This window comes from Gavialis gangeticus, unplaced genomic scaffold (assembly GCF_001723915.1).
Source record: "Gavialis gangeticus isolate Ggan-Ray unplaced genomic scaffold, GavGan_comp1, whole genome shotgun sequence".
NCBI lineage: Eukaryota > Metazoa > Chordata > Crocodylia > Gavialidae > Gavialis > Gavialis gangeticus.
This window is the reverse complement of record NW_017729024.1, coordinates 167,324,227-167,335,924: the sequence shown is the minus strand read 5'-3', so window position 1 is coordinate 167,335,924 and position 11,698 is coordinate 167,324,227. Positions and strand designations below refer to the sequence as shown.

Below are 11,698 nucleotides of genomic sequence, written 5' to 3'. Positions count from 1 at the left end.
CCTGACAATACCATTCTCTCTTTCTATCCCCATCTCCTGCCTTTTCTCACCCACAAGGTTAGCTCTGATCTGGATAACAGTGGGTAAAGAAACCTGGTCATTATATAGCAACCTCCAACTAATACCCTGCAAAGTTCCCAGTCATTGAAGTAGCCAGGTTCTGGAGCCTCGCTAATCAGAGTGGTAGAGGCAGCAAAAATGAACTACTTGCAAGACAGGGCTCAACAAATTCATTAACAGAAGATTATAACATGAGGCTTGTGACAGCAGGGAAACCGACTCCATGACCAAGAAGGTCCCATCCAATTCTCATGCTAGGTTCTTGTGCTTTATCATTAGAATACTGGATCCATAAGCATCCTAAATCATTGGATTCTGATCTCAAGGCGTCTTCACTGCTATTAAAGGTCAAACCTGATGTCACCTTCAACCAGCCTGACCCATCAACCAGCTCTCTCAGCCTCTCTCATACCTCACAGTCCACACCAAAGCTACCCAACTAAGTGCTGTTGTGATGGAGCACCCTCTGAATTTAAGAGATACAGGTTGTAACCGTCTTGGTCTACAGGCAAAAGCAGTCTGAACTCTTGGTAGAGATGACAGAATTTTTTTGCAACTATCTAGCTGATCTAATAAAAAAGATCTCACCTGTACCAAGAGTTCTGCTTGCTTCTAAATTAAAGTCTGTAAACCCCTTGTCTCTCCTTTAGGAATGCAATGCAAAAGCACCAGAAATCCAGAACAGGGAATTACAAGACTATGGGTCATAAAATGCCTCAGCTTGAGACCTGCTCACTCACGTACATTCCAGAGGAAGAAAGGGTACAGCTAGATGGATGTCGTACGCTGAACTTCAGCAGCACTGTCAAGGTCAGACTTGAGCATTGCCAGGAGTTCAGCTAACTGATTTACAGTACAATCAGTAAGCAAATGAGCTTCCTGTGCACCTTAAAAGCTGACCCTAACTATCAGTGTTGACATAGCTTCAGATACAGAAACAGGCAAAGACAGGTTTTGCAGTAATGCTCTCTTATCCCTTTTGCCGATTCTTCTTCACTAGTGCTGAAAGATTATAATCAATCAATGATTTTAACACTCTCACCATGCACATCTTACCACCACATAATAGCAAGAATGATGGCATTTATGCTCATAAATGAACAAATTCCAATACCTCCAAGAGTTGAGACAAGCCAACCAGTGCAACACATCTTTCTAAAGAAGTTGGACAGATGGTCAACAAAACCAAAATACCCTCTAGCCATACACCACTTCACTAGCAGTTCACTTTCATCTTCTGCTTTCCCTCACCCAATGGGGTGCGAAGGATGTAGCAGAAGATCTCCTGGACATTCTTCTTCTTCACAGAAGTTATCTACAATCTATGATGCAATATCATTACTGCTGAAATTACTAATCCCAGAGGGTTGCCTGCACATCATCATACCCTTATCCAGTCAAGATTTGTCTCTCATGCTTTGGCTCCAGGAAGACAGTAAAACGTCCAGTTGGCCACCTGCTTCTCCCAGAACATCTTCTCCATTCTTCTTGGAGGATTCACAAAGAGGATCACACTACTTCCTTGAATGATTGGGGATCTTTGTGCATGTGCTTGATTTTCTTGCCATCTGGGCTGAACAACCATTCACAGATGTGTCCTGTACATTTCTGTTCCATGGGAGTAACTGGATCTACAGGGATATCTTCCACAATTTCCATGTGGAAGACCTTGCAAAGACTAGGAAAAAAAAACTTTTAGTCATGTTGAATTCCTCTTCAACCTCCTCTAAGGGTGACCTCCTGTAGGCTTTCATCTGCTGCCAGTAGTACAGACTGCTGCCTTACACTCTTACTATCACTGACTGCCAAGACTTCTCTTTGATTTCATCCAGTTCACTGGTGGCCAATATCCTCTCTTTCTTGAACTCAGGGTGGGGGCTGCTTTTCAAATCTGGTTACACCAGAATTCCTCAGCTTCCCATAGGTTCCCCATAGTGTCTATATTTGCTCTTCCAATCCAATCTCTCAGTACAACCAACAACTTGCACTTCATACACATGAAGTCTCTTGTGGCTTCAGGCAAAGACTATGATGCTTTATTTCCTAAGTCATTAACAATGACCCATCATTGGCTACCAAAGTACTGAACTTAGATTTGCACCCTCGATGGAAAACCTCTCACGCTCTCCCCAAGCTCCATTTCCTGTTGATTTATTGTGGTTGGTTGCTTGGTGAATGCATGACCCCAAGTCTCGTTTCTCAGAGACTTCAAACAGATTCTCAAATTTCATATCACTGCCAGCACCCATCAGGAAAGATTTCCCTGGTCACCAATGGGAAATGCCCTTTTAATTTCAGGTGACCGAATTTGCAATATGGAAAGCTTGTAGTATTCCTATCTTACAAATCTAACAGCTTCTATGTATACGCAGTTTGAAGATACCGGAACAACTAAAACACAGCAGCAGCTTATTGCAAGCAAGACATCCTCAGGGAAAAGTGCTAAAAATGTTTATGAGCTGAAATGGTTTGTGTTGGTTAGAACGATTTAGAGATGTTAACTCGTTTAACTTAAGCCATTTAGCTTATTTGCTTACCATTGGCAGCCTGGATTGTAGCATCTGGAGATCATCATAACCATAAATCTGCTTAAAGACAAATAAAAAAACCAACAACATTATAACACTCTTCTCTAGTATTGGCTAATTTGTGGTTTTTAATTTAAAGTTAATTCAGGTCCGAGTTAACCTACAAAGGCCAAAGATTATAGCAGATGTATAGTAGCAATGCCAACGGCCAGTACAGTTAAGGTCTGGTTGGCATGTCATGCCTAGAACCTAATTTTCCAGTTACACCAGTGTTTTGAAGTTTGCACTCGACTAAAACACTCTTCAGTACCAGTCTCCCAGGTACAGCTTACTGGCAATTGTCCAAATCATACAGCATTCAGTGACTGGAGTAAATCACCGCCTCTTGAAATGGCATCATTTACAGTTACTACTCCCCAGGGTACGGCACTCCAAGCCTCAGCAAAAAAGACCCTGAGAATCCGCAAGCTACTATCTGTTCACTTGTAAATTAGGCTAAAGAACGACCATCCCCTCGTCATATGCAGGGAGGTACAGAAAGAAAAAAACCTGGCATTTGGATAGAGTTTCCAGCCTCAGAGAATAAAAAGGAAGGCTACTGAACTGTGACAGTCAGACAACACCAAGCCAGGCACAGTCTTTTAAGATATGAACGACCGAATCCACAGCCAGTGCCAAGCACTGCTACATTATCTAGCTCTAAGTCAGACACTTTATCCAAATGATCTTATTTTGATCAAAAGGGTCTAACCCTGATTCTGCTGAAGTTTCTGGTAAAACTCCTGTTGGATTTCAGCAGGGAGAATCCAGCCAATTACCAAGGGTTTTTATATGCTCCATTTCAAATTTAGCAAAGCTCTAGAAACCAGTTCAGAATATAATTTCACATACCCTTTCCGCACCTGGAACAAGGAGTCCTGGATTCCAGAGGCACCATGTGTCAACACAGAACATCTTGGCATAGACACAGCAGCCGGTCTGGAGGGGCCCACTTGCACCAAGGGGGTAAAGTAATGAAGGGCAGGTACAATGAAATTGCTTACTGGGTAGGCGGGCAGGAGTCCTCCAGGTCCCACAATATACTGGTTATGCAACAAGGGTGGTACACCTTGGGGCAGGTTGGGGGGAGCTTTGCCTGTAGAACCAAAATACAGAATATTTTAACACATCTTAAACAAAACCTTCATACCCACCCTACTGCCACCACAGGCTCCAGCCCCGAAATGAGTTTGCTGATGAGCCCTCAAGGCTGCCCTATCACAGCTTCCAAAAAGCAGGGTTTAGCTTGCTTGTAGGATGATAGCAAATGAAAGCGCAAGCTTGCAACAGGAAGAGGAAAAGGCCCAAGCAGTATGCAAGACACCTGCTAGGAAAGGGACCAAAAGATGGGATCCTATAGGACCTCAAGGTGCTGAAAACAGTCCCATGAGGCATCAGTCCTAGTTACATTAACTCAGCTCCCAGGTCTGCAGGTGTCTGAGATGATGGAAAGAATTAAGGAGATGGCATCTCCTTTTCCTGGTCCCCTCTCAGAGGCAGAGGCCAAGCACCACTTTCATTGTCAAACTCACTGTTCTCACTTCCTCCTCTGTCATCAACCAATTCCCTTCCCAAACCCTGGCAGCAGAATGAAAAGCACTAGTCAGATCTGACGACAAGGGTGGTTAGTTCCCTTTTTGCAGTGCTTTACCGACTTCACATACTGCCAAGAAGCAGAAAATAAATCTCCATAAAGTAGTGCTAAGAAGCATGGGGGAAGAAATGCACTTTGGTTTGGCCAGTAATTAGAAACTCCAAAGACAGAGTATGGGCAAGAAGGGTAGAGAAGAAAACCCTTGTGTATGTGATTGGACCAGAATGCCATTTAGTTGGCTTCTCTCTTGTACAGGACACCTTAACCTGTCAATTACAGTGGACTCTGACACTGCCAAATGAATTTAGGCTGCAGAACGAGAGTGACAAGTTGAAGCTAACAGTAATTTGCAACTAAGAGCTGATTGCAAACTAAGCAACTGCACTGGTCCAAACTTACAAAACTCAAAAGCAGCTCTGGTACCAGTCTCTACAGCTCTCCATAGATGGAACATGCTACAAAAGTGCTAAATATTACCTATCAAATATGCCCAAGACAGAAAAGCAGGGAACTTTATTTCAGAGGGCAGCAATAAAGCAAGCTGAAAAATGAAAGTCTTTCAAGTATGTATATTTCTTAGCGTGGTTATTGCCAGTGAGGTGCTCAACCGACAGCCTGGCAGGTTGAAGTCCTCTTTCTATCCATGTGATCTGTTAATATTGCAAACCTGAAGACACTAAAGGGGCTGCCCGCGTCGTAGCAGCTGGCATAGACACACTGGTAACGCTCAGGCCAAGGCTGTTTGTAGTGTTCATACTGCTTGCCATGCTGACAACCGAGGAGGTGGTGCTAGTGGCTGAGGTTGAAGCAGTTGAAAATGTTGTTGAGGGCTGGAGCGAAGTTGTGTTCTCAACACTAGTATGCTGGAAAGGAGACAAAAAGAATGAGAATCGCCAAGCAAACCAGCCAGGCTGCAAGATGGTGGTTTTAAAAACAAATACATCCAAATGTCTTAAGAAAAGACTGCCCATGCAAGAGAAATCCAGCAACTGCATCTACATTATTCACATAAAGTGTAGGCCACTCTGTTATAGACTGAAACTCCTTTGGGATAGTTTGTAGAAACCTACACCATGAGACTGAAACAGAAATCACTAGGTTTGAGGTGGAATTATACCCTGGAAATCAGATGACCTTGTACTGCATTTAATGTGGTCATTTTTGTCACTGAACTGAATGTGCCTCTGAGTTTAGATAACATTGCTCTTCTGCTATCCAAGGAAGAACCAAGAGGTTCACATACTTATTTTCAAAAGATGACACACCCAACTAATATACATTTCTCCAGGCCACTCACAAAAAATCAAGAAAAAACACAGACAAAAATCAAACTGTGATGCCCTTATCTGTAAAAGGAAGGGATATGTTAAATAAACTGTCATGCATGCCAGGTGTTACAGGATCACAGAACTGGAAAGGGCCTTCTGGATACTGGTCAGTCCCACTAAGTCTTAATCCTGTTAGTCAGCTGATCAAGTTCAGATTGTAGCACGGTGGCTTCAGTATATTAATGGCAAAGCTAAGCTCAGAGAATGGGAAGCAGGAACTTCTGGCTGAATGAGACTGCAAAATACTTGATGCCTATGGATGGAGTAATGGCTTCAAACACAATAAACACTGCTACAAACCCCTATCAGGCAATCCTGGGCTAACTGTCACCAACCTGTACACCGCCTTCCAGGGCTGCATACACAGAGGCATCCCCCCCACATCATGGTGCAGCACCACTCAGTTTAGAGCTCAGGCAACTCCATTTCAAACACTGAATATGAGACTGACTGCCTTGAACTGACTTGGGCAGGTGATTGCAATGCCCCTGTGATACATTCCAGAATGATGTATTATGTGACATTTATCAGCCCTTGTCACAATCAGATATCTATCAGACCTCCAACGTTGTCATTTACAATCTGTGCTCCACAGCTTGGACAGTTAGCAGTAGCCTAACAGCCACTGCTAAAAAAATAATTTTTAATATGGCTTGTGAAAAAAGACTTCTTTGCTCCCTGATGTGAAAATGTGCAGTTATACTTGCTCAAAGGATATCAGCAACGCTCAGGTTAGACCTTAAAAATGTCACTATCACAAGTCACCAGTGCTACAGGCAAGAACTAGGAAGCTCCCTTCTCCCATGAGATTAAGCTCTTATCTGATCAACTATTAGTTCATGCACTGGACTCTAAAATGAGGCATTTTAAAATGTCACTAGGGGAAAAAATTAGCAGGAAGGAGGTTTAAAATAAAGATGAGGGTTGGGAGATTGTTTTTCAATCTCTTCTCCCCCTCCCTTCCCTCCCATGAACTTATTGCCACAAAAGTTTGTAGAGGCAGACAGCCTGATCAGGTTCAAATAAGGACCTATACAAATTCAAAGAGGGATTTTTCAGCCCATACAATCATGGATGTATTCTCTGACATCCCTCAAAAAACTGTGGTTGATGCCAGGAGAGTCTGACAGGGAACGGATCATACTAGACCTGCCCTGTTCATATACTTTCCCTCTTAAGAACCTACTATTTCCCAGTGCTGGAGATGGTCAGACGGAGCATGGCACTTATGTTTTTAAGCTGACTAATAGCTGTTAAGATGTGAAATGGGACTTACTGCATGTGATGTACTCGAAGACAATGCTGAGGCAGAGGAGAGGCTGCTCTGATGATTGGAGAGGGAACTAGAAAGACAAATTGCGAAGCATTAAAGAACCACTAATTTAGAATGTGAATTTCTCCTACCTGGATGCCTAAAAGGAACATTTTTTTTTTTTTTAAAAAGCTACTTGTAAAACTTCTATTTTCCCTTTTTAAAGCTACACACTCTGGAGAAATGGTACTGCTATACAGAAAACACAGTTCTGGAATTAACAGCAACATGAAATTGAAAAGCTTCTTATAATGCAGAACAGCAATTCAGTTCCCCCTCCCTTTCACAGAACCATATGGAAAATCACTGCAATGGATGTTTAAAACATTGCTCATTAGCGACCTGCAAATTCTGCACATATTGGGTGAATAATTTTTTTTTTTTTTTACTTAATTCCAAAAGTAACAATTCCACACCATTGCAACAGCCCCATTAATTAAGGCTCACAATATTAACCACAAGCCTGCCAGGGGTCTCAATCCCTCTCCTGAAGAATGAAAATCCAGGCATTCACTTGAACCACATGGGAAATTCAGTTTCAAAACCAAAGATATTTTTACACATGCATGCACCACAGTGCCGGATGCTTTGAAAAGTGCCCAGCGCTGCAATGCATGCAGTTGTATAAGCAGCAAAATGCATTATCAGTGCTGAGAAAATGGCAGTGGCACACTTTAGAACTAAAATACCTTGGAGGTGCTTTAGTTCAAAAGCACACCGCCGCTACTTCCCACACGCTGACGCGCATTTTGCCACTTATACAATTGCACGTGACACAGTGCAGTTTGCCTGAGCTCGCGTGCAGAGCAGACTTGATTGATAGTGTCTGCTCCAAAGCAACAGATGTCTGGCATGTTGCCGGAAAAGAAGTACGTTTATAAATGCCCCAAGATAATACCAGCCCAAATCTACCTCGCACTCAGAGTACGTGCACAGAAAACTCATTCAGTTTGACAAGAATGTTCTAAACTATTTAAACAAATTAAAAGCCTGGGGGGGAGGGGGGGGGGGAAAATCAGAACAGTAAGATATCCATTACGTGTTATATCCACAATGGACATCCCAAGTAGAAAGATAATTAGAAGATACAGTTAGAGTTTTCAGCAAAGACTGGTTCAAGAAAAACCAACGGCTGAACAGGTGTTTACAGGTATCAGAAGATACCAGAGCAACTTTAGGTCTGTCCAACTTCTACTGCTGCAGGAAAGCCTCCGCTTTCCAAATGTAGTTAACCTTGTTTAATAAAACTCTTTATTTCTAAAGGCCCAGATAGCTTCCTGTTTACAAGGAGGACACGCTATCTTTTCGGGACAGGTAAAAAATCATAAAGGAAGATCTCGGTATTGGAAGACAAGCAAACAAGTGATAAGTTCCTTGCTTCACACACCATCAGAATAGCCCTCCATCAAACTAAATCTCCTCCTCAGAAGCCCCTTAGCAAAAATTAAGGGAAGAAATCTCCATGCCTCCTGCTAGTTGTGAAGTGTATACAGCAGAAGGAAAACTGCTTTCCCAATGTCTATATTTTCCAGACAGCCAACCACATTCAAACTCCTGACCTTAACCTTTTCACCAGCTCATCTACCCTGTACTGCAGTTTTTCTTCCTTGATTTACACTTCTGCTATTTCCAGCACAGGAGGTTTGCAGCTCAATTACTTTTACCTTCAACATCCTTTTAATTCCTGGTGAAAACACTCCTCTGCTAAGAAAATGTTGGCATAGACTCTTGTAAAGGACTTAGCTTTAAGAAGCAACCTCATTCTACGTACAACAGACCACTCTCAACCTCCTAGCCTGAATGCCAACAGGAAGGCCTGTCCCAAGTGGCAGTCCTATAAAAGCCCCTGTGCTAGGTAGAGAAAGCTTGTTCTTAAGTGTTTCTGGTGATGAGCAGCTACACCTTTACTCCAGGTGCAAAAAATCAGAACTTGCCCAAAATGAGAATACAAAGCCACAAACCAGAGAAGCAAATTAACTTCAAACTGGGTCTTCTCACAACACCTTCACATTTCCTTCCTATCAGAGGTATGGCAATAAAGCAGACCCACTCACATCAAAAGGAGGGAAGAGAATTGCCCTAAATACAATTAAATACTTCAAGACTTTTCTTGGAGATGTTCATGACTAGTCACAAGGCTGAGTTAAGTGCAAGGGGCATAGCCCGGCAGAGGGTTGGCTACTTCTGGCAGCTGGAGAATCCCACAAGGCCTGGCAGTCTCACTCCCATTCTTTGATGCCCTTCCCATACTGCAGCTATCAGGATAGCAACGTGCCAGAAGAAAAAAAGTGGGTCTGTCATGCATAAGTAGTTTAGGAAGCATATTCTCTAGAGAGATTCAGATTCATCATGAGACATGCTACTGAAAAGACTCAGACTCCAGAGCTGTCTGCACATACAAGTCAGATATGTGCTTGGAAGTGAGGCATCACTGTCTTTTCAGGTTGCTCAAAAGAGTCACCACTGGCCAACCCAAACCTGAATGGCTACCAAAGTGCATAGCTCAGCCTTGCCAAGTGCTTTGGGGTCCTTTCAAAAGTAAGGTGCTACCATAGAACCAGAGATTTTTCTAGGGTGAATGGAATAATGCTCATTATGTGGGGTTTCCCCTAATACCATGGCATCAGTACAAAAGGGCAATGACCATTCACTGAGAGATGGACAAGACCAATAAGGGTTTATGCAATCCACAGCTAGACTCTAGAAGTAAGGTGCAGAAATCAGGATCTCTTATGTTGGAGAATGAAAGTCTTAATCGTATGCAGTGGGACTCGAACAGCTAGCGCAGAAGAACCAGAAACCATGATGGACTGAATTTCCAGAGCAATCCTAGTTTTCACATTTCCTCAAGAAAATATCTGAGCAAGAGCCACTCTCAACCCCAAGTCTCAACCAACGCTTTCCTCCCCACCCCAACCTTTTAAAAAACGTGAGTAGTGAGGATAAAACTACAATTAAAATATTTAAAACGAGTCAGAAAAGTTGCCAAGGACTGGACTTTTACACCTGACAAAGTACTGGCTAAACCAGACTGAATGTGCTTGTTCTCATCTGATCTTGGGGTTTGGAAGCCTTTGGTCTGGCCAGTCCTCAGCTAGGAGATCACCTTGGAATCAGAGATCCCACAGACTCAAACCAAGGCATCTTGGCAAATATCAGATCACAGGAGCCAAACGGGTGGCAAGACTTCACCTGGCCTATCAGCACTGCTGCACAGATGGACAGGAATAGATGGAAGGAAAATACTGGCCAAATCAACAGCAGGTACTACGAAAAAAGTGGGGAACGCACAGACCAGGAGCTGTATACAAGAGTCTCCTTTTAAAGTAACGTGGTCTCTAACACAATATTGCTTTCAGATCTACATAAGACTCCAGGGGCAGTGATCTGCAAATATATTACCACAGACAGGTGTTATGCAGTTCACATTTTGCCACCAGAATCAAGACCTTGGTCCTTTTTGGATTCCTGTCCTAATTTACATCACAACAAGATAAGGATCCCAATCTCTGAAGCTGTAGTACCAACTCGCTCTGTCCATCTTGCACACAGGGCCGGTATTCCCTTCCTCACATATCCTACTGTACCTGCTTAACTGGGAGAGCGAGCTGCTGGCCAAGTCGCTGGACTGGGGCAAGCTGGGTAATGTTGCCGTGTGCTGCGGTGCTGAAGGCAGAAGCGAAGCAGTGGTGGATGCCACGCTGGGAAGAGACCCTGCAGTAGGCAGCGAGGGTGAGGGCTCTGTCTTAGACGCTGGAACTGATGAAGTAGCTGCAAGTTAAAAAAACCATTCAGAGAGGAATTCAAGCACACCTAACATGACAGGCAGGGCTCAGGGACACAGGGCCTCTCAAGGCAAGGTAGAATATTCCAACTGATCCATAAACACGCAACACATAGGTAGTAGGCACTTTATGACTAATTCTTGCAACAACCTTTCATCACAACTTTGCCAACATCCTTTTATTTTCTTCATAGCAGGTTCATGATCTTCACTGGTCGATTTTTAACAAATAACATTCCTTACAGTTTCTTCCTGTCACTTTGCTGTGCTTCTGCACGCACCTGTAGGTCTCACTGCCCACACAAGCCCTTGTAGTGGAGTCCAGTCCTTTCAAATTCCACTTTCCCGCACACACCAATGCTCTACAGATATGGCATGCCTTGCACAGCTTCCTCATGCCGTTGGACCTTTGCCTATGTCTCCACCTCCCCAGAACATCCTCCACAGTCTTTGTACAACCTCCACCTCCTCCTCAGAGTCCTTCCTCAAGATTCACTGACTTTGGGAACTGATTATTCCAACCCTCATTGTAGGATTTTGTATAAACAGCATTACTTACCAAATGCAAAGAACTCCTAGCTATAAAAACCACATTCACCAAGCCCAATACAAAGAGAGAGGCACTACTGGCTTGTGTGCAACAAAAATAACGTTCTGCAACTTCCATAATCCTCCTCCCTTCTTCCCATATCACCCGACTTTTGTAAAGTCTCATTTGCAAAGCATAAGCTCCTTGAGATAAGGATCTGCTGTGCATGTCTAAATCTACACGTACCTTTTATCAGAAATAAAAAAAATCATCATCTACAAACCATAGCAACAACATCAGCCCCCATTCTCTTTTAAACCACTGCAAGCAAGTTTAAGGTTGATAAGATCACAAACGCAGCAAGCAGAATTTATCAAAGCTGGGCAAAAATGCAGTACCTTTTTTCAAACACTGGCTTTAAAAATTGGTGGAGGTGCTGACAATGAAACAGAATAAGCCACAATCAAGTATGGCACTGTACCACTGAGAAGTTTCAGTGACCAAACAGCTAACTGATATAGCCT

The 11,698-nt window shown here is 43.2% G+C and overlaps 1 protein-coding gene across 10 annotated transcripts in view; it reads right to left on the bottom strand.

Moving 5' to 3' along the window:
* Positions 1 to 11,698, bottom strand: part of UBAP2 (ubiquitin associated protein 2) — a 149,467-nt gene that overhangs the window by 28,091 nt on the left and 109,678 nt on the right. For 8 of the 10 annotated variants that reach the window (XM_019518081.1, XM_019518078.1, XM_019518080.1 and 5 more), the window contains 5 exons: positions 10,449 to 10,632; positions 6,826 to 6,892; positions 4,889 to 5,084; positions 3,632 to 3,723; positions 2,598 to 2,648 (listed from right to left, as the gene is read on the bottom strand). In XM_019518081.1, coding sequence (XP_019373626.1) covers positions 2,598 to 2,648; positions 3,632 to 3,723; positions 4,889 to 5,084; positions 6,826 to 6,892; positions 10,449 to 10,632 — 590 coding nt within the window. The remainder of the gene's footprint in view (positions 1 to 2,597; positions 2,649 to 3,631; positions 3,724 to 4,888; positions 5,085 to 6,825; positions 6,893 to 10,448; positions 10,633 to 11,698) is intronic. The other 2 variants (XM_019518076.1, XM_019518085.1) reach the window with 1 other exon arrangement.